At 33.5% G+C, this 23,948-nt stretch overlaps 3 protein-coding genes and 1 long non-coding RNA gene across 4 annotated transcripts in view; 1 reads left to right on the top strand and 3 right to left on the bottom strand.

Moving 5' to 3' along the window:
- The window catches only part of LOC121247602 (delta(8)-fatty-acid desaturase 2-like), a 29,949-nt gene that overhangs the window by 5,618 nt on the left and 383 nt on the right, over window positions 1–23,948 (bottom strand). The window contains exon 2 of the mRNA XM_041145980.1: window positions 20,721–20,730. The gene's annotated coding sequence lies outside the window, so the exon portion shown is untranslated. The remainder of the gene's footprint in view (window positions 1–20,720; window positions 20,731–23,948) is intronic.
- On the bottom strand, window positions 10,885–12,045 carry LOC121247604 (hevamine-A-like). The gene has a single exon (XM_041145981.1). The coding sequence runs from the start codon at window positions 11,874–11,876 to the stop codon at window positions 10,980–10,982; it is 897 nt and encodes a 298-aa protein (XP_041001915.1). The 5' UTR covers window positions 11,877–12,045; the 3' UTR covers window positions 10,885–10,979.
- On the top strand, window positions 15,924–16,773 carry LOC121247606. The gene is made up of 3 exons (XR_005937262.1): window positions 15,924–15,974; window positions 16,231–16,365; window positions 16,452–16,773. It is a non-coding gene; the product is annotated as an uncharacterized LOC121247606 (long non-coding RNA).
- LOC121247605 (hevamine-A-like) lies at window positions 19,621–20,901 on the bottom strand. The gene has a single exon (XM_041145982.1). It carries the CDS (start codon window positions 20,842–20,844, stop codon window positions 19,951–19,953), a length of 894 nt encoding a protein of 297 aa, XP_041001916.1. The 5' UTR covers window positions 20,845–20,901; the 3' UTR covers window positions 19,621–19,950.

Raw genomic sequence — 23,948 nt, 5'->3', positions numbered from 1 at the left:
TACACATGGTTTCAATATATCCCCTCTCATCTTAACATTTAAGAGCACTCATAATAGTTTCTTTATCTTATCCTTTAAAATAAATCATCAAAACCTACTTTTTCTAATTTACATACTGACTTTTACAATATGTTATACATCAGCTTATCTATTTTTTCTTTATATCATTTAAATATTATACCTTTTAATCTTTTTTATTTATTTCAAATATTATATTCTCTACACATCATATATTTCAAATATTTCTCTATACATAATATAGTTTGATATTTGCAATATTTCTTTATGTATAATGTAATATTTTAAATTACTTAAAAAAAATACATGCCTTTATTATTAACAATATCAAAACTTCTGCATGCATAAAAGTTGAAGGGACTATAAATGGACTGCTAGAGAGTAGATGAGAGATAAGAGAGTGTGGTTGTGCAAAAGTGATAAAATGGTTAAAATGAAAATAAGATAAAAAAGAAAGATGATAAAATAAGAGAGAAATAATAAAAGATTATTTAAAGGAATGAACAGTTACCTCTAAATGTAGATGATTTACTATAGCTGAATATAAAATAGAAATAAAATAGATAATCCAATGAAAGGGACTTTCGACTATTTTTCTTTATATTTTAAAGAAAATTGTATTTTACAAGAGTCATTGAGAGTGCTCTAAATATCATTTAAATAGAAATACTTTTCAATTTTAAATTTTTAAAATTTTCATCTAATCATTACCTAATCATTACAACTTTATCAAACTTTCAAACAAAACACAAAAAATAATGCAAATTCCAAAACAAAAAAAATAATAAAAAACTATATTATAATAATATTATAATTCAATTTTTTCTCTATTCTTTCCCAAAACCTCATAAAATATCTTAACTCAAACTATTTCATTACTATTTATAAACTATCCTACTACTATTCATATATTTCTCATGAGAAATAATATTTATAGTTACAGAGTGTGCAAGTGTTACGTACTCTTTTTGAAAAAAGAGTAAATATGAGATACACATGAAACTACTTTTTTTCAAAAAAAATATGCAATACTTATACAACACATAACCGTACTTGACATTACTCATTTTTCATTTCTTTTGTGTAACCAAACTAGGTCCGACATTGGTGGAGCTGAAGAACCATTGCATGTTTTGGAGAATTAAAAATTAAGTTGAAGATGGGAAAATCCTTATGTGTCAGCTTTAAGACCCACCAATTTGGATCGGGAAGAAATAGACATGGGAGCCGAGGATTAGTCAAAAAGTCTTATTGCCGGCAAGTTTAGTGCTTATTTGGGATGTTGTAGTCAATAGAGTTTTTCATTGCATTAGCATTTTTATTGGATTAGCCATAGTCTAACTTTAGCTCAAATTTAGCTAATATGTCCCTTAAAACTCCCATGTTGGATTAAGCATTGGTATATAAATTTGACTATAAGCTGTAGTAGCTCGTAGTAATTTAGCTAAATACATTTTATATTATTTCTCATTCCTCTTAAATTTGCAGAAAACAAAACTCCCCTCCCACGCAAAGCCTTTCCCCATTATTTGTCGCTCTAGAAGCTTCTCCCCATTCTCTCTCTCTCTCTCTCTCTCACAATTCCTGGACACACTATCTCTCTCTCACTCTCGAAATCCCTATCACCATTCTCTCTCACTTCTGAAGCTACCCCTCCCCTCACCAGAAGAAGGTTCCTCTCCCCAAACCTTGCCCTCGCCATCACCCCTCCAAAAAGCCTCCCCCTCCCCCTTGCTTGGGTGAAGCCCCTCCAAAAACTCTCAACCCTCGTTAAGCCCTTATCGAACCATCCCCCTCGCCCTCTCCACCACTGAGCCCCCGTGAAGCCTCTCCTCTTCGACGACAGGTTGCTTGCTAACCATTCATTGTACTTTATCTCTTCTCCTAGCTCTCTCATTATTTCTTTCATCTTTTGCTCCTAATCGTTGCATATTAGCATGGTTATTGTTGTGATTTGTAAAATTTCTTGATTATTTTCTTGGTTATTCGCATGGTTATTTTTGTGATATGTGATTTGATGAAGATGGGCATGCTGATTTGGTTATTAGCATGCTGATTTTGTTTACCCCAACAACAAAGACCTTGATCGTGAAAAAGATGTCATCTTTTAAGACTATCGGCTTGGGATTTTCTGGCTTAACAATGAGATGCTTTATGATTGTTGTTTTGGATGCTTCATGTGTTCTGAATAATGCACAAACGAAAATGCACACTGGCTTAACAATGAGATGCTTTATGGTTGTTGTTTTGGATGCTTCATGTGTTCTGAATAGACTACACACTGGCTTTATGTAGTCTTGTTGACTAATTGATGATCAACTATCCAAAAATGCACAAACGAGTTTTGTGGTTACTTGGCTTAAGTTGAATCAATGCATCTAAGTGATACCAATGAACAAGACAATGTATGGTTCTAATTATTAAAATTTTCTTTGAACTACGTATTTATATATTTTTTTTATTGTTGTTTAGATTGAGAAAGCAAAAATAATATACCGATTGACACAAAAAATCACCTTTAATTTGGACTATTTTTGGAATCTATTGAGGCACTAACTAAAATGGCAATTGCATATGGATAATTTGTCAACAAGGAGAAATGGAGGCTGCTCTACCATTCCAGATGCAAATGCCGGGGATGACAACATTTACGAGAGCATGTCTGTCAATGTGGAGAGACCACTGGGCAAGAAAGCTGAAAAAGAAAGGGAAAGAAAAATGAAAAACAAATATTCTTCACCTATTGATTTGTTAAGTCACATGGAAAGTGATAGGAAGATAATGATGATTGAGTGACAAGAAGCGGTAAGTCGAGCTGAGAGGGACATGTCTTAACTAATACATCTTATGAAGAAGAAGATGGAGATAGAAATCGTGAGTTTGGATGTCGATATCATGAAGGCAGTGTAGCAAGAATAGTTTAGGTCTCTTCAAATGGAAATCCTTAAGAAACGAAAGAATAGATTACCATCTCAATTTTAATTTATTCAGTGTTTGTTTTTGTACGTTATAGTGGCTGAGATAACTTTTTGCTTTGATCTATATACACTTTAACTATTTTTTACAACTTTATACAACCATGTATTAAATTGAGAGTATTTATGTAAAGTTATTTTATCTTTATAAGTTGTTTTACAAAAATATCCTCCATTTAACCCATGGTTGTATAAAAATTGTAAAAAAGATTTATTGTGTCATTTTCCTATTTTGTTTTGCTATTTTGATGAACTTTTGAAGGCTGGACAGATTATGAGCTTTTGATGAAATTTTGATGGTTGGACAAATTATGTAGTGGCAAGACAAATATATGAACTTTTGATTGACAACTTATGTAGGGGTTGGACAAATGTATGAACTTTTGATTGACAGCTTATATACTTATGTAGTGGCTGGACAAATGTATGAACTTTTGATGTACTGATTATGTAGTGACTTGACAAATGTATGAACTTTCGATGGCTGGACAAACACTTCTCTAGCCATCTCATCCATTATGTCTGGTTTGGACAGAGAAATGCTTCAATCTCATCCTATCTCATCTCATTTTAATATATAAATACCACAAATACAAATACTTTTCAATTTCAAATATTCAACTTTTCATCTAATCATTACTTAATTATTACAACTTTTTTAAACTTTCAAACAAAATATAAAATAATTTAACTTTTTCAACCTCAAAATAAAAATAATATTAAAAAATTATATGATAACAATATTTTAACTTTATAATATTTTTATTCAACTTTTTCTCTTTCATTTCCCAAAATCTCATAAAACAATTTAACTCAAATAATTTCTAAATCATCACATCTCAACTCAAATATCTCACTACTGTTCACAAACCATCTCAACTCATCTCATTTCAACTCACTATCCAAATCAAGCTAAGGGGATGCATGGAGAATGAGATGAAATGTAAAATTTGTAAATAGTCGTAAGATAGTATGAATTATGTATTTATTGAGTTTTAGAAAATGAGAGAGAAAAAGTTGAATAAAAAATATTATAAAGTTAAAATATTGTTAGAATATAATTTTTATTTTAGAATTTGAAAACGTTGAATTATTTTTTGTTTAAAAATTTGAAAAAGCTGTATTCAATAGTTTTACACAATGCTCACATTAGTGTCAAGACCTTTTAATCGATCCTACAAGTCACTTCTCCCATGATCCAAACTCATGAAATAGTTCTTATTTTGATAGCACTTGTTAAAAACATAACGATTGATCCAAAAACCCTCAAATTGATAGATATTGATTTGGTTAAACTTTAACTCTTAGGTTCATGACTCTTACCTTGCATTTCTTTTACTTCACAACAAACAAAAAGAAAGATGGTTTCCTTTGTTTCATTGGAAATAAGAGGGTGATTAATTAACTGGGCATTTCCTTGTGAAATATATATATATATATATATATATATATATATATATATATATATATATATACAAACACATTTTTCTTTCAAGTAATTGGGTGGAAAGTAAAAAGCAAGACATAACCTTGTGTTTATGAAGTTATGAGAAGTTGATTGGTGCTGAAGTTAATTGGATGTTTTACATGCTTGGTAATTATAAGAAACTCATCTAATTCATACCATTTTTTGACATCTTATAGAATTTCCATCACAAACATAAAAATATGTGTATGGCATAAAAACCCTCCAAGATTTCTAGAAGAAAAATTCTACGTGTAGTCACTTTTGTATACTTTTTGTACACTCCACTAATGTGATTGGTTGCATCATTTTTTTTAAATATAAAATAACCGTTTTGGCCAATCACATCAATGGAGTGCACAATGAATACACAATATCCATCTTCTCTAATCAATTTAATTCCAAAAAGCTTATCATTTGCCAGCAACTATGGATTGTGCTCTTCATGTAAGTTTCCCTAACTTTGCAATAGAGAATATTTAGAAATTAAAAATCCATAATCGTCATAAACTTCTTTTGTGGAAAATTTTCTGGAATTTACTTTCAACTAGAGGAAGGCTAAAGGACTTCATACCATCTATGCCTTCTTTTAGTTGCCCTTTGTGTAATGAGAAAGAAGAAACGCTACTTCATCTTTTTATGGAATGTTCAGTATCAAGAATCCTCTGGAGCCAAAGCAAGTGGCTACTAAATCTGTCTTCATTGGCAATTGTTACAATGCAGGATTGAATATCTTTCATTCTTAATCCAGAGCAAAAACTGGGATTTACCTCACAGAAAGTGCACCCTTTCCAGCTGTTTGCAGTTTTGATATTGGATTTCACTTGGATATTGAGAAATGATATAATCCATAATCAAACAGCTTTATCTATTAGGAATGCTATAGATCAATTGTGTTTCATTTATCAAGAATATCTATTTGCTTGGCAAATGAAATAAAAAGAAAAGCAACCACAACTATGACAAAACCCTCATCTCAACACAATAAGTATTTCATTTGATGCGGCAGTTAGAACATTGTTCCTTGTGGCCTCTGCAGTAAGTTGTGATTCTGAAGGAAGCGCAATTGAAATATGGACGGAAGAAATTGGAACAACAACTTCAATAATAGCAGAAGCAATTGCAGCCAGACTTGCAGTCAATATGGCTAAACATTTAAATTTTTCAAATGTCACAATTGAAGGAGATTCTCTTCTTGTAGTCTCAGCAATTCAAGGGTCATCATCAGTTTGGCAAATTTCTACCATTTTTGAAGATATAGCTCTTATCATGTCCTCTCATACATGATGGTATTTTTAAAAAATAGATTAATTTCAAAATCGATTTGCGCATTTGGTGGCGTAATGGGCTGCAACTAATAGAGTAATTGGTCGCATACCAATAGCTATTTTACCTTCTAGTATTGTACGTATTGATAGTGACAAGTACTCTCTTATTTCTGTAACTTAAATTTTTTATTTATAAATATGCAAGCTTGATTAAAAAAAAAAAAAAGCAGTTAAGTTTAGCAATTCGGTCAAAAAGTCGTTTAATGTAAATATTAAAATTTCTTCTTTTGGGTAGTTTTCTCTTCAACTCTTCATGAATTTTTGAATCCCAACGGCTACATTTGGGTGCTAAGATAATTTTAGATGATTTGAGTTGATTTGTAAATAATATTGAATTAAGATATTTGAATAGATTTTGTGAGTTCATTGAGATGTATATATATGTTTTAACTTTTTATAAGAAATTAAAAAAATAGTAAATTTCATGAATAATTTATTTGAGTTAAACTGAGATGAGCTTAGCAACCAAACATACTCCGATAAAAATGTAAAGTTGAGCTAGACCGAAATGAGCTCTTCGCCTCCAAATAAAAATGTAAACTTGGTAGTGGTGAGATGCATACACCTTGGGTATCCCATCATCTGTATCGATCCCTAGTTTGTTTTTGTTATTATGTTTTTCAATAAATAATAACAAACTTCTCATAAACAGTAATTTGTTTATAATTTTCTTAAAATGTCGGGAAAAAGGAAAGAAAAAACTGCATCATACACCATCAACTACGAGTAGAAGCCCAGTTTTAGCAACTATTTTGCTAGAATTTTGAAAATCAAAACTTTCACTGAATTTAGAAGGCGTTTCTTTATACAACTATTTTCAACTCATTTTATTTGATCTAATCATTATAATTTTTTTTTTTAAATTTCCACACTAAATAAAATAAACAATTCATTTTTTTTTAAAACTTAAAATAAAAATAATATTAAAATAATATATTTTAATAATATTTTATTTAATTTTCAATTTTCATCTCAGCTCATATCATCTCTTCTACGAAAACAAACGAGATATTAATTGTCTCAAATATGTGATCTTGGTGTGTTTTTTTAATGCAAATATTTATATTTGCTGCAATTTAGAATATGTGATCTTGGTGTGTTTTGTGTAATGAGGACATGTTTGAACTCACTGGAATAATAAGTCGGTTTGGATTGAGAGATGAGTTAAGATCACTACTATTTACAAACCATCTATTTATCTTATCTCATCTCTCAATCCAAATAGTGCTAAATGATCAATTTTTTGCAAATATAAAACGTAATTTGATGATAACCTCGAGCTTGACTCTTATTCAAATAATAGTTAAAAGAATAAACAATTCAAATTTTTGGATTGTGAAAGTATTTCATCTCATCTCATCTCAACTCATCTGTTCATTATAACTTTTTCAAATTTACAAACAAAATATAATAAACAATTCAACTTTTTTAAATCTTAAAACAATAATAATATTTTAACAATATTTTATTCAACTTTTAATTTAAACGGCCTGGTATGGTTTGGATATTTAGATAAGATAAAAATCTTGTGAATAATAATGAAATTATTTGAGTTAATATGTTTTATAAGACTTTGAAAAAAGTAGAAAAAAAGTTTGAATAAAAATATTATAAAAATAAAATATTGTTAGAATATAATTTTTTAAAATTAATTTTATTTTGAGATTTGTAAAAATTGAATTGTTTTGTTATATTTTGTTTAGAAGTTTGAAAAAATTGTAATGATTTAATAATAAGTAGATGAAAAGTTAAAAATTTAAAATTAAAAAGTATTTATATATATTTAAGTAATATTTAAATGTTGAGATGAGATGATCTCAACATTCAAACGAAACCTACTTGGTCCTGTTTAACTTGAAAGAGGAAAATTAACACAATTCTTGAAAGAGTAATATTATTTATCATCTTAATTTTATTATCTTTTTATCATTTTATGATGTGATATTAAATGATTGAATTTTATTTATTATATTTTATTTATAAATCTATTATTTAATAATGAGAGGACGGTAAAAGAAAAAAAATATGAATAAATTTTTTCTTCTTGAAACAAACTGTATTTGGTGAGTGGGACACCATGCTGGCAGTCGTAGAGGTCCGATGTAGGACCAATTTCCCACCCTGTTTGGAAAATCTACGAGAGACGGGAAACCTGTACACCCCAACTGAGCTGTATTTATTTATTATTTTCACGAGAAAAGCCTGAAGAAAGATTCTTTCTATGCTTATAATATTCCATTTCCAGGAGAAAGGATGGGATTTGTGCACGCGGCACACGGCATGCTCAGGGCCAGGCTTCCACGTTGCTGCAATTAATTCCACCGCCCACGCGTTTCCCATTAATGATGCGACGGTCCAACGTTATGCCTTTTGACAGCACTCGTTTCATCTTCCTAAGGCTTTTGATTCGATTTGGGTGTTCTTATCGTTCATATATGTTTGAATAATACTGAAATAAGTTAATATATATTTTATTTTTTTATAAAAAGTTAAAAAAAAATAATAATTTCCATTTTTACATCCAAACATACTTTAGCTACGGAAAGACATTCTCTGTTAATTAATTATTGCGACGATGCATTTGGTGCGTAAATAAGAAGCGTTGCAAATAGGGGTTAGGGGGTAATGCTTGCTTTGCCAGTAAGCATACATTATATAGTACAGACGATATATTGCGAAGATGTTCACAGACTCTTCTTGTGCGAAGTTTCCTTTAGTTTCGCGAACACGCTAATCTAAATGCTGGTCCGAATTACGTGCTTATTTCCTTCAGGACAAGCTCGTTAACATCAGGAGAAGCTTCTCATGTCCACAAAAATTATGCCAGATATATCAAATACGATGTGAACACAGGCAGCATGGGACTAAACGAACAGATAATTATGGTACTCATGCAATAGTATCACGTGTCGTTGTTATATCGTGTTATATATATAGACAGCAACTATCCAAATATCACAAGTGAAATTATTGGGATGTTGATGAGATTTCAGATGATCTAAGTTTGATTTGTAAATAGTAATATTTTATGAGTCCCATTGAGATGTGTTTGAGATATGTGTTTGAATGTATAAAATAGATTAAGATGAGCTTAACTTTAAAAAAATTAAAAAAATAGTGAATCTTATCAATGATTGATTTAAGATGCGTTGAGTTGATTTTAACAACCAAACACAATCTTAATATGTGCAAGCCTTACTCTCTTTGAAAATAGTGGGGCCCCTTATTTCAAGATAGAATATTTGCATATGGTACCTATATTTGCCCAATTTATTTAACCTAAGTGCCCAAGATTTACACAATTATTAATCATATTAAATTCGATCTTTGCGTCAACCTGAATTGACCCGAACACAATTATACCAACCTTTAACCCTATTATTATGCGTGTGATTTGTGGACGGTGTAAAAATTTGATCCATCGTCATAAGCAATTCATAGTACTGTTAGGAACTACTATTTCTTTTTAGGAACTACTTTGAGTAGGCAAGAGTTTTCCATAATCTGGTGCCAAAGACGGGCTGAAAGACTACTTCACACATGCAAGAAGATTGATATAACTTGTTTAGCATGTGATCTTTATCTTTTATTCCTCATGTATAGGTTCTCATTTAGCTCTTATTGTATTAGTGAGCTTTTTGCGCGGGATTGCAATAAACAATAGACAGAACTAAATGGGCAATTAATCATGTAGCTAGGATTCATGCGTCTGAAATCAAATGTCGTTTGTCACAACATGTTGATGTAGTGCCAGCCTATTATGAACGCACACTACTGTTGGTGCCTCCCTGTATGGTCCACATAATTTCAAACAAAAAACCTATTTACAAGCCATTTTAGAGATATGCCTTAGGCACTCATGTTAATTAGTATGTTTGGAAACCAAATCAAGCTCAACTCATCTTATCAATTTATTATTATAATTTTTTTAAATTTTAACATAAAATATAATAAACGATTCAACTTTTTCAAATTTCAAAATAATAATAATATTAAAAAATAATATTCTAACAATATTTTATCATCTTAACTTAACTCAACTCAATTCAGTTGAACATCTAAAAATAATAGTGTAAACGGCTTGCAATCGGCGTAGCCATGTAGGTGTTTTTATTTTCCTCTCTCTTAATTTCGTTCTCTCTCTTTTTTTGAAATTTCATTCTATCTCCCTCTCCTCGCCTCCGATCGACTGACTGATCCATCTCCTTTCTCCTCCAACCGACCTCTCCCAACTCGTCGGACTCACACTTTAACAGATCTGAATCTTTCTCATATGGAAGAAGAATCAAATTACGACCTCTATAACGAAAAAAATGTGCATCGCACAACATTGGAAAACAAAAGCAAGAGATTTTGAAGCGATGCTCTTCGAAACCAGTGCTTTGGAGTTCTACTGTCGGTATTAGCAGCAGCACCAGAGACGATGATCAGAGTTTGAGATCCGAGGGCGGTGTTGTTCTTGATAGGCCTCATACATTTACGGACATGTGCACGTCCTCACCCATAAAAATTTCTTCGTTGTTTTTTCTTCACCTGTACATGGGAAAGGGATTTGATTGCTGTCAGTTAAGAGTTTTGTCTTAGACACCTGAACAATCATTCAAGATTTTTGAGATTTAAAAAAAAATGATTAATTTCTATTTTCCTCAATATGTTAATCAATGGTGACAGGGTGCTAGGCAACATTGCAGAGGATGGGACTACGCAGGGGTGAGGGAGAGAGGAACGGGCGAGAGGGAGTTTTTCTACTCATAAGCTCCCGTCATCGCACACTAAATTTTTTTTTTTTTAATTTTTTTTGGTTTTATTATTCTTAAAATATATAATTCAATTCTTTTACTTATCATTTATATACCACACATTTGGTAAGAGAAAAAATTAAAAAAAAAAAAAAAACAAAAAAGGATGGTGTGTGAAGTTTATGAATAGAATTTTTCATATAAAAAAAGTATTGGTACTAAGAATTTGATTTGATTTTAATAATTATAATAAGTTGCACAATAAATGTGTTACACACCAGCTGGTAATTAGTAGTAGAACCTGGATCCAAAACGCATTGATCAGTTCAAATCACCTCCCTTGGAGCATTCCTAATGGCTAATTAATCAAAGCACACTTTATTTATTTTAGCTAATGCCTTTTGCATTGATGTACCATACAACATTAAGTACTGATCTATTTTCATTCGGAGTTCTAAACACTGCTTTTGATGGAAGAACTGTATCCAGTCTGATCGTCATAGTATTTTGACCACAACATCACACCTCCATACTTGGCAGAACGTTTAATGGCCGGAAGCACCTTAGAAGTTAAGTCAGCTACAGGAATGAAGCCACTTCCAGCTGCTTTAGGTGCTGCAGGAAGTCCTAGAAATATTTTGGTTGCAGGAATAGAGGTCCATTGATTCCATGCATTTACTAGATTGGCAGTATTACCTGAGGAATACTGGCACGGAGGATTGTTATAGAACTGTACCCAAACATAATCAAATAGACCGGTCTTAAGAGCACCTCCCATCCAAGCATCAGGGAAAGGGCACTGAGGAGCTGCCGTTAAGTATACCTTCTTTCCTTGTTTGCTGTATCCGGAGAGATACCTTGCAAGCTCATCCCAGTGTTGGGTTGTTCCTCCTTCAATGTCGAAGTCAATCCCATCCAAAACAGCATCTCCAAGAGGGCGAGAAGATGATCGTCCCCCCAAGAAGTTATTCCAAAGATAGGTCGCAACTTGTTGGGCATCGTTTGTCGAAGTAAGGGAGTAGCTCCCTGCCCCTCCTCCAATAGAGAGCATCAACTTAATTCCTTGTGCTTGACATGACTTTATGTCAGAGCTCAATCTGGTGCAGCCATTACTGTTTGGATCGCAGTGACCAGCAAGGTTGATGATTGGTTTTTGGCCATTGCCAAAGGTTGGGAGGAAAGCAATGTTTACGAATGCATACTTATTAGTGGCACAAGTTTGAGCCAAGGTACCTTCATTTCCATTCTGACCCCAGTAGATTGCGATTCCACCGGCATCAGTACTAACCACTTGCATTAGAATCACCGATAAGATCAGGAAAGCTAGTGAGAGTGTTGAATTTGATGCCATAGCGCACAAAGTTTGTGATTGTTCAGGTCACAGTACACTAGTCACTGTTAGATCACTTGGTTTTCTCATGGTGCTCTTGGAATTCAGAGATGCATGCTTTTATAGGAGAACCATGATCATGCTCTAATGCCTAACTTCTATGTTATTGAGTAATGTTTAGAAGTCAATTAGTCCCACCGATCGAGTTCGCTACATATGAATAATAATGGTTGTGGATCAAGACTAGTTAATGCCTCTTTTGAAACCGACAAGAAATATGAATTTCCACATAACTTAAATCCCAAGTCAAGAGAATAAAGACATCCATCTTAAAGTGAATCATTACAAGAAAGCGACAAACACATCATCCTTGAACAAAAGTCTCGTGCACAAGCTAATTAGCCATTTTTCTTTTTATTTTCTTTCTTTGTTTTTTTTTTCAAACCTGAGTACTGTTTGCCTATATGTAATGAGCACAAGTAGGTGACATGATTATCACCATTAATACTTGACCAAATCCATTTACTTCAAGACTAGGATGCTCACAAACTCTACATAGATTAAAATAGGAGCAGTAGGGTTGTGCATCTGGACCAGTTTATTTTTTCGGTCCGGTCTGGAACCCAGAAATCTGGGTGTATCCGGGCGGTTATCCTCTTGGATTACACCCAACCGCCCGGATACACCCAGGCGGGTGAGAAGAATCCGGATTTGATTACGGATCCGGTTCCGTGACCTGGTTATCCGTAACCAGGTCATTTTTTTTTTTTAAAAATCCGCCCCACGTTGCACTGCAAAATCCCTAACTTTTGAATCCCTTCTGCCATTCCAAATCCCTTCTACCTACTCTCTTCGATGCAGGCGTCTTGTCTCCTTTCCGAATCCATTCTGCCTTCTCTCTTTGACGCAGGCATCTGTTATGCTAAATCCCTTCGTCTTTCGAAGTCCTTTGTAGTTTGCGCATTTGGGAGAGAGACGTAGAGGCTACCATCCAACATTTCTGAAGTCTAAGCTCGTAAGGTATATTTCTCAAGCCTTTCTCTACTCTGTCATCTCTCTTTCTCTATTATATTAGTTTTTGTACGGTATGGTCATCTCTCTTTCTCTACTTTGTTAGTTTTTGTAAATGTGGGTTTCAGAATTTTTGATTATGAGTGTTGGGGTTTTTTGGTTAATAATGGGTGTTTTGGGATTTTTTTTGTTTTAGGGTTTTTTTTTGGGTATTTTAGGGTTTGGTTGTAAACGATGGGACGGTCCCATTGGGACCGAGTTATGAAAGAGAGAATAAGAGGGGGTTTTTTTTTTCTTATGTATGATATGAGTGGTTGTTTCAGATGGGGAGGGTTTGTTTCTAGTTTTGGGGAATTAACCAAGGTTTTTGTTTCATGTTCTCCCATTTTCAGACTTTCAGTAGACTTGTTTCAATTAAAATGAATTTTTCAGTGGGTACAACTCTATTTCTGCTATAAAACACTCTGCTGGTTGTTTTATTGATTTATACATTATTATAAGGTCTAGGTATTGCCAGTGTACATGGGATTGACATAATTCTTAAACATATTCTTGTAGATCTCTTGATTTGGTATCCTTATTGTATTAAATTATTATTTAGATTATGATTGGTTTTTTTTTTCCTTCTTCCTTTTTCTCTTCTGCGTTTTCTTCTTTGCTTTTCTCTTTCTTTTCCTGCTCCTTGCTTTCCTTCAGCATAAAGTAAATGGAATAACTAATGTCTTTACGTCAAGTACTTTGGTCCTAGCTTACATGACTACATTGGTTTTGGTTTTTGTACAATTTTAGATCACAAAAACTATTAATAATTAGCTTATACTCCTGCATAACTCCTACATAATTATTCAAGTTATGCAGTACTTTTTGAATCTTCTGCACATTGAACTTGGGTCATTGTAGCTTACATGACTACATTGGTTCTATGTTTTGAAAAAGTGTAAAGTGTGAAGAAAATTATGGTACAACAGATTTGTTTAATTGGCCAAGCTTGTTTGATATTTGCTGTCATTGTTGGTTCTTATTATATTTGCTGAAGCATGTACATTATTTTTTATGTTTAAAACAGGTGGAAGACAGTTTTAGTGGTAGTGTTGGTGGATTAGCGTCTATTTCATTGGACATGGAGGAAAACACTAGTCCTTTAGTGCCTTCCTCTATAAATACCCTAAACCCCATACCATCTCTCCCCCCAAAGTAAAAAACAGTCAAGAAGGCTACGAACTAATCTCATGTATGAGATTATTTTACAAGAGTTGAACCTGTTGATCCCATTGCACCTAAAGCTCGATGCAATTATTGCTTTAAGATTAATGGATGCTATTATAAAAATGATACTTTATCAATGTCACACTACTTAAGATATGCTTGTCCGAACTCTCAAAAATTTTGGGAAGGATAAATCACCATCACACACTGGAGTTAGGATAGATGGTAAATGATATAGTCTTCAAGTGTTAGGACAATATGATCGTAAAAAATTAAAAGCGATGATTTCCAATTTGTTTATCCAGTATGAATTGTCATTCAAGGTTATAGAGCATCCGGCATTTGTTAAACTTTTGGGTTATTTAGAGCCTAGACACACCTTGCCATCCCGAACCACCTTCCAAAAAAAGTGTATTGGTTTATACAAGGAGGAGAAGCAAAGGTTGAGGGCATTGTTGAGTAGTCAAAGAGTTTGTTTGACCACCGATATATGAACATTGGCGCAAAACAAGAATTATATTTGTGTTACATGCCATTATATTGATCAAAGTTGGGTATTACACAAGAAAATTATAATGCTTTTCAAGATTCCTAATCATAGGGGTGAGACTATTGCTTGGATGTTAGAGTCTTGCTTGGCAGATTGAGAGATTAACCGCATTTGTACGATCACCGTGGATAATGCCTCATCTAATGATGTTGTTATTGATCATGTGAGGAGGAACATAAGAGATAATGAGTTCACAATTTTGGGAGGCGAGTTTATACATGTGCGATGTGCTACACATATTTTAAACCTCATTGTATGTGATGGTTTAAAAATTATTCATGATGCTATAAATAAGATTAGAGAAGGAATAAGATTTGTGAGGTCTTCACCGGCAAGGCTTGATATGTTTAAAACATGTGCAAATGAGCTGAATATTGTGTGTGGAAAAATGGTGTGTCTAGATGTTCCTACTAGATAGAACTCAACATACCTAATGCTTAGTGTTGCTGAAAAATACGAAAGAGCTTTTGTACTAATGGTAGTGAAGGAGTCACAGCTTTTAGCGCCTCTGTTTGAAGATTGGCAAATGACTCGTATTTTTATTAAGTTTCTAAAAGATTTTTATGATGCCACTTTGAAAATCTCTGGCTTTTTGTATGTGACCTCTAATATGTTATTTCAACAAATTTGTACAATTGAGAATACTTTAAACAACATGGGTCAGAGTGAGGATGATATGTTGATGAGGATGGCTTCTACTATGAAACTTAAGTTTGATAAATATTGGGGGAACACGGATAGGATAAACATGATTATTTATGTAGCTTTTGTCCTCGATCCTCGATATAAGATTACAACCTTGTCATATTGGTTAAAAATGTGCAAAGGAGATGAATGCGAAGATAGAATTGAGGTCAAAGTAAGATTGCTCATGAATCATTTGATTGAGCAATACCACAAGTTTTATGAGCTAGGTAGTAGAAGATCAAATATGGCTCATAGAAGTTCCTCAAGTATTATTAATGATGACCTGGATTGTGAAGATTTTGATATAGCTCTAAAGCAATATCTTGAGAAGCAAAACAGTTCAGTACTTAGCTCAGACGTGGATTAGTATTTTTCAGATGTGATTGAACCAAAAATATCCGAGTTTGATATTTTGGATTGGTGGAAGAAGAATTCATTTAGATATCCCATCCTTGCGGAGATTGCACATGATGTATTGGGCATCTTTATTTCCACCATCGCATCCGAGTTCGCATTTAGCACCGATGGACGTGTAATAGAGCCATACTGAAGCTCATTAGCTCCGGAGATTGTCCAAGTACTAATTTGCAAGTAAAATTGGTTAACTTGTGAACCACATAGTTCTTGGGAGGTCGAGGAGCATGTAGAATGTGTTGACATCGAAAGTAAACACTTTTATTTGTTAAATTTGATTTTTTATTATTAATTTATCCATTTAACTTAACCTCTACATTTTTTTCTGCTTAAGGTAACCCTCGTCCTTCAACTTAAGCAACTTAAGCAACTTCAACTTAACCCTCTTCTTAAGGTTCCCTTTATTTTTGTAATAATTCATTGGAATTGATATCGTGCTTAAGTTTCATTCTTGTTTTGTTACTTAAATTGTTGGTTTTACTGGTTCCTAATTGTTTGTACTTCTAGGCTACTCTAATTGCTTTGGCTGCCCATGCTTTTGACCCTAGTGAAGCAGAGAGGCTTAAGTTTTTGTCATCCCCTCAGGGGAATTTTCACATATATGCCCCACCTTTTTTAGTAACTGAAGTGCTTGAAATCCAGGTTAGAAGGATCTTGCATCCTTTTTTATCCCCACATTCTCAAATATAATTCAGTGATTAGTTTATCAAAATTCCATTATCTTGTAGATTCTCTAGGATGAGCAAGAAGAAGCAACAATTAATGCAGATAGTAATGCTGGTTTGTTCTGATTTCTGCTATCTTTGCCATATAATGATGAGTTTATCTTGTTTCTATTATTAGTGCACTTTTCTAGTGGTCACATGATGTACATCACATGGCTCTACCAAACTCTATCCATGGTGGGTCATAGCAACTTTTCTTGGAGCTGATTGAATTTACCTTTTCATATCTGTTGTTCTCAGCTTGCAGAATCCATGTACGAGTACAAGGTATGATGTTCTTGATCTTAGAGGGTTCCCTTCAATGCAGGCCTTGGGAATGAGGCTGTTGAAGGTTGATAGACCTGAATACAAGGTATGTTTTCTCACATGATTTCACACAAAAATCATAGCAGATGCACACTAATCATCTTTAAGCCACAAAAAGGACTCGTAGAATTCCTTTTTAATATTTGTTGTATGTATGTGACAGTTGGGGTATGCAGAAGAATATGAGACAACTGTTCTGGAGCTGACTTACAATTATGGTGTGACTGAATATACCAAGGGAAATGCATATGCTCAAGTCAATTTATTAGAGAATTGTTTTTCCATGTTGGACTAGTTTTCTTCATTATGGAAACTTTGGCCACCCATTTTTTTTTTTAAATTCCTGTGCTTTCCATTCCAGATTGCTATCAGCACTGATGGAATAGGTTGACCCTATTCCATATTCAAGATGTGAAGACTAATGCATTTTGATCTTTGTAAATTTATGTTTTAGTTTAATTAGTTGTGATGTATTATTATTTCTTTTTTTTTTTTTGTAAATTTATGTTTTAGTTTAATTATTTGTGATGCATTATTATTTCTTTTATTCTTTGTAAATTTATTTTTTAGTTAATTAGTTGTGATGTATTATTATTTATTTTATTTTTTGTAAATTTATGTTTTGCATTGTGATGTAAAAACCATATTATTTATTTTGCATTTTTATTTATTGTTAATTTTTTTTTATAAAAATCTTTTATTAAAAGTGTTTAAATTAATTTTTAAAAAAAATCTGGGCAATATAAGTATATCAGAATTTTTTTAAAGAAAACAAGTGCTATAAAAGCATTTTTTTTTAAGTTTTAAAGTCTTTTTTAAAAAAATTAAAACATTAAAACCGGATAAAAACCCGGATTAAATCTGGTTATAACTCAGATCCGGATTAAATCTAGATATTCGGTTACAATCCGGATTGAATCCGGTTATCTAAATCTGGGCAGATAACTGCTCGGATTTTAGCATCCGGGCGGATAATTGCCCGGATTTTAGCATCCGGATCCGGTTGAACACCCTTAAGGAGCAGTAATGTAATGTCTGTCCTTATTGTGAGATTTTAGAAAATGATTTTAGAAAAAGGAGACGATAATTATTGTACTTTATAAAACTTTTACCTTCCATTCCCAGGATATAAAAGATTCGAGAGTTAAAACTTGCATTTACAAATCTAAGGAGTTTTACAGTGAAAATCATTATGACATCCACCAATTACCATACTAACTAGTGGATTTTCACTAATAGATTAGATGCTCATCAATCCACAAATTCATGAGTTATTATTATTATTATATCTCAATTAAGTGCGCATGCTCCCTCTTGATAAGTTAAAAAATATAGAACTGGCTTTATGGCATTTACAAACTAATGAGTAGACGTACGTACTGATCATTAGTGGATTTCCATAGATAGCTGATCAATGCTCATGATCCTCTAAAGGATCAATGGCATTGAAAGTGCGCAGAACAAATAGTCATTTTAAGCTATGTTATTTTTGTGCTGTAAAAATGTCTAGATCAGGCCATTTGTTTAGTAGTCTCTCAAGAATGGTATTACAGCACGCATGCAGGCTGCCGCGGGCTGGGGTGCTTCATGCTTGAAGGTATAACCAAATCCAGTTTGAATTAATCTGGTGCCCAAGTACAGCATACAGCTTTTCATTTAGCTCTTTTGAATTGGTCGTGATGAGCTGTTGAGACAACAATTCGTCGAGGTAACTAATATTTGGTAAGGTTTACCGCTGAAAGAGAAAGCTAGAGAGAAAGATATTGTTTATATGACCATTTTCTGATGTTTTATTTAAGGCAAGTTTGCCGGTACATATATCCATTACTCGTAGGAGGGATAACAAGATAACAAGACAACGGGGATGTCCTAATATAAAATTTTGAGATAAGTGGTGATTTCACATGATATCAAAGAAGATGTTCTAAGTTTGAACCCTGACTTTATACTCTATCCAATTTAATTAGATATTCCATGTGTTGAGCTCATTCGTTGAGTAGGAGTTTGGCCCATACTTGAGAGTGAGTGTTAAGGATATAATACAAATAATTAAATCCACCTCTTTCCATCAGCTTAATTAATTTTTTGAGACAAGTAGTGATTTCACACCAAAGGAATACCAAAACTACCACCCCTGGCGCTGGCTGGCTGGCTGGCTGGTTGCTGGGAGCGCAGGAAGCTAAGGCTCCATGTTTGGAAGCTCTGGTAATGGATTGCAATAAATGATAGAAAAATCTAAATGGGCAATGGGCACTGCAGGATTCATATGTTCGAAATCAAATCTCAGTTACCACAGCACGTTGATGAAGTGCCAACCTAAGGTGCATGAACCCAAATTGCTGGTGCCTGCAGCATGCCTGTATGTATTCATAATTATTCTGCCAATGATGTCGAAGCAATCCACTTCAACTAGTATAAAAGAGTATTGGTACTTTGGCAAGACACATCATATCCAATATATAACACCACACAAAAAATATCCGTCCACTACCCAACGAGTTCAATTTTATCTAGTATTGGACCTAAACGAAATCCTTTCACCTTTTCTCATTGTTTTGCCCCATTTATCTCATGTGCTAGCTGTTGGAACAATTGGTAGTTGATTTTGATTTCCTTTCGATCTAAGTATTAAAGGGATTTTTCGGACTTTTAGAATATTATTTTACCAGAAAAAAAAAAATCCTAACTTTTTTAATTGGTGCATTTATGAAAAATATTGTCGTCGTTTGATAAACTTTCGTCAACCTTTGAGTTTTTCTTTAAAAAATAAAATAAAAGATGATCTAAATGTATTAAAAGTGTCACATTTTATATAGTGAGATGAAACCGAGATGCAAGTGCGGTACATAGCGTTACTAATTTATATAAGTAAATTCTGCGATCCATATCATAGAGTATAAGCTAATTGCCAAGTTTTTGTCATTTCCACTTCCATATTGATAAACGTGCAGACAATATTGATAGCAGAAAAACAAACAAATCAGAAAAGAAATAAAGAGATCAAGAGGAGGAGGCAAACATGGATCATATTTATGGATAGATAGATATTTTTATGGAGGCCATCTTATATATAGAGCAATACAGACTACAGAGCATAGATATGCTTGGAAGATGTGGGTACTCCTACTAAGAGATTATTATTAACATTGCATTTATTATAGGGTGATTCTCAGAGATCCTATTTTGATTTGGAGTTCTAGACACTGGCTTTGATGGAAGAGCTGTATTTAGTTTGATCATCGTAGTATTTTGACCACAGCATCACACCTCCATACTTGGCAGAACTTTTAATGGCCGGAAGTACCTTAGAAGTTAAATCAGCAACAGGAATGAAGCCGCTTCCAGCTGCATTAGGTGCTGCAGGAAGTCCTAAAAATATTTTGGTTGCAGGAATAGAAGTCCATTGATTCCATGCATTTACTAGATTGGCAGTATTTCCTGGGGAATACTGGCATGGAGGATTGTTATAGAACTGTACCCATACATAATCAAATAGGCCGGTCTTAAGAGCCCTACCCATCCAAGCATCAGGGAATGGACATTGAGGAGCTGCCGTTAAGTATACCTTCTTTCCTTGTTTGCTGTATCCGGAGAGATACCTCGCAAGTTTATCCCAGTATCGGGTTGATCCTCCTTCAATGTCGAAGTCAATCCCATCCAAAACAGCATCTCCAAGAGGGCGAGAAGATGATCGTCCCCCCAAGAAGTTATTCCAAAGATAGGTTGCAACTTGCCGAACATCTTTAGCCGAAGTAAGGGAGTAGCTCCCTGCCCCACCTCCGATGGAGAGCATCACCTTAATTCCTTTTGCCTGACACGATTTAATTTCAGAACTTAATTTGGTGCAGCCTTTACTGTTTGGATCGCAATGTCCAGCAAGGTTGATGACTGGTTTTTGGCCATTGCCAAAGGTCGGAAGGAAAGCAATATTTACATAGGCATAGTTTCCCGTGGCACATGTTTGATTCAAGGTACCCTCATTTCCATTCTGACCCCAATAGATTGCGATTACACCAGCATCAGTACCAACCACCAGCATTAGAATTATGAATGAGAGGAAAGCTAGTGAGATGGTAGGATTTAATGCCATAATGCACAAGGTTTTGCGATTGTTAGACTTGGTTTTTCTATTGGTGCTCGTTGTGTTTAGAGAAGCATGTCTTTTATAGGAGGAAAATGATCATGCTCTGCTTCTTAACTTCTATGAGTGCTACTTAGAAGTCAGTCAATCCCACCAAGTTCGGTTCACATGAATGGTTGAACACGACAAGAAATATTTCCACACATTTAAATCCCAAGTCAAGAGAATTAAGACATAGTATGATCCATCATTTTTCCCACAAACACTCCATCCATTAGCAAGAGTCTTTAGAAGGCTTTTCTTTCGGGAAAAATGGCATGGTTTGCTTTCAAGACTAAAACTCAAAATTTTAAAAATTTTGAAAACCTTTCATCTCAACATTACAACTTTTTCAAATTTCCACACAAAATAAAATAAGCAATTCAACTTTTTTAAATCCCAAAACAAAAATAATATTAAAAATTTTAAATAATATTTTATTCAACTTTTTAACTTTAATTTTAACTTATCTCATCTCATCTCATCTTTGAAAACAAATGAAGAGTGTGTGCTATATGTCAAGATCTTGGATGTCATTTTCATGGAGTTTTTGAGGTTCATTTAGTAGAAAAATGCAGACGAGTTAGTGTTGGAACTAAGGTAAAGTTCATAAGCTCATGTTATCATGAAGACTAGACCGATTAACTCTGGGTAAGTTAAAATTGGACTTCCACTTTTACATCTACCAATGAGTAGACTAACTAGTGGATTTTTCATTCATTGCTTAAATGCTCATCCTCAAAATGGTATCTCAAGAACTGTTCAATTGTCCAATTGAGTTCACTAAAGAAAATAAAGAGACTAAGATGTAGTTGATTTCCAAGGATTTGTCATATTTTCATCCTCAAAATGAGTTGTTTATTATTATTATTATTAAATGCTTTATGACATTTACTAATGAGGGGACTGGTTATTGGATTTCCATGAATATCTCAATTAAGGCTCGAAAAATTAAAATTGGGTACGAAATTTCGTAAGAACCGATTCAGGTAGTTCAAAAAATTGAATCAGACGATTCATTACAATTTTGAATTGATTATTTCAATATTGATAAAAATTAATACAGTACTTCTTCCAGTACTCTAATTGATATATATGCATCTCATACTTTGCATTTTAACTATAAACATTGGTTGAATATATAGTGAGCTCAGTTTGGTTTTGATGCAAGTGTGTTTGTTGATGACTGTAAAAGACGGCGGCGGCAAGTGGCTGTCTGTGATGTTTGACAATACTAAATTAAGCAACTGACGATCATGGCGCGGCAACTTAGGACAGCATTGGGTTGCTAGAGTCTATAATTGGCATTAGACAATGACAAATGAAGCAATCAAAATTGTGAATATATGATGATATAAGGTGGCTGTGAAGTCGTGGTATTGGAGATGGCAGTGACGGGAGTGTCCCGCGATGGTGACACAAATAGTAGTGTTCAATGATGGGTTCAAAGCCGTGCTAATAACAGTAGGTCTTAGGGTCTTGTTTGTTTTTACATATAAGATGAGATGAGTTGAGCTGAGTTAAAAGTTGAAAGTTAAATAAAATATTTTTAGAATATATTTTTTTAATATTATTTTTGTTTTGAAATTTGAAAAAGTTTAATTGTTTATTTTAATTTGTGTAGAAATTTGAAAATGTTGTGATGATTAAATGAGATGAGATGAGATGAGATGAGAAGTTTTGTGAAAGTGAACGAGACAAGTGAACTTAAGGCCTAATTTGGATAGCAAAATCCTCTCAACTCATCTCATTTCATCTTATCTCATCTAATCTCAATATTCAACCACCATCAACACACATTTTTCAAATTTAAATTTTTAACTTTTTTATCTAATCATTGCAACTTTTCAAAACTTCCAAACAAACACAAAAAATAATTCAATTTTTTCAAATTTCAAAACAAAAATTATATTAAAATATTATGTTCTAATAATATTTTAATTTTATAATATTTTTGTTCAACTTTTTTTTTTCTCATTTTTCAAACTCACATAAAACATATTAATTCAAACTATTTCATTACTAATCATCTTATCTCTTTTCATTATTCAAACGAAGCCTAGGGCTAATAAAGGGTTTAGAATAGGCTGGTCAAGAATAGTCAAAATGGGCCGTAATGAACAAACAAGACCAATCAACAAAAAATACACACCGCAAACCGTTATTTTCTCTCTCCAACAAAAAGCTCTCCAGAGAGGGAAAAACTTCAAACCGGTGGGGGTGCCATTTCCCCTTTCACACCCTTCAGTAAAAGAGTAACACGTAGCAGACTCATTAGACTTACGGTGGGTGCGAGTCCATTCTCTCCTCTCCCTTCTCTTCTCTCTTCTCCTCTGAGGCTCTCCCTCAACACATCGAACCTCTCTCTCTATCTCTCTCGATAGATCCCATCTTCCTTCAAGAGATTCGAACTCATCTTCGTCTCCGTCTCTCTCGACAGATCCCATCTTTGTTCAAGAGATTCAAACCCATCTTCGTCTCTGCAAAAATCGTTTTACTTGCCAAAATGTATAAGTCACCAAAATGTCGAAGTTTAGGCCAAACTGTTCCAAGCGGTGAAGTGAGACGGTAACACCAAGGATGCAAGTACTTCCAAATTACAAAAAAAAATCCCAACTTTATTACAGGAATAATGTCTAGAACTAGGTCAGAAAATTACATGAACATCAAAAACCTCTTACCAAAGGGGAAAAAAATTTATGAACAAGAAATGACAAGGGAAAAAACTCCTTAATCCATAGAAGAGGTATATGCAGCTCTAAGTAACCAAGGATTCTGGATCCAAAGGGATACCAGTATCTGGAAAATCTATTATTGGTCTAGCAAGGGAGTAATATGCAAGTATATGAGCGGGACGCTCAACCAGAACAGTCTCCTCAAGCTAATTGGTAACAACAACTCATCTAGAAGGAACTAATTCAATATTCCAGAATGGGAGAGCCATTGCCAGAAGGTCACAACCCCATTATAGAGCAACAAATACACCCAATCTAGCCCTGAAAATACACCATAAGCATAAAATATTATCATTACTTACAGAGTAAACCGATGTTCAAAGGGGAGAGAGAGAGAGA

The sequence above is a fragment of the Juglans microcarpa x Juglans regia genome, chromosome 1S, assembly GCF_004785595.1.
Source record: "Juglans microcarpa x Juglans regia isolate MS1-56 chromosome 1S, Jm3101_v1.0, whole genome shotgun sequence".
Lineage (NCBI taxonomy): Eukaryota > Viridiplantae > Streptophyta > Magnoliopsida > Fagales > Juglandaceae > Juglans > Juglans microcarpa x Juglans regia.
The sequence above is the reverse complement of the archived record's forward strand: the minus strand, read 5'-3'. Positions and strand labels throughout refer to the sequence as shown.

Excerpts from the sequence above, each read along its gene's own strand:
- LOC121247605 (XM_041145982.1), bottom strand. The coding sequence starts at position 20,844 with ATGGCATTAAATCCTACCATCTCACTAGCTTTCCTCTCATTCATAATT.
- LOC121247604 (XM_041145981.1), bottom strand. The coding sequence starts at position 11,876 with ATGGCATCAAATTCAACACTCTCACTAGCTTTCCTGATCTTATCGGTG.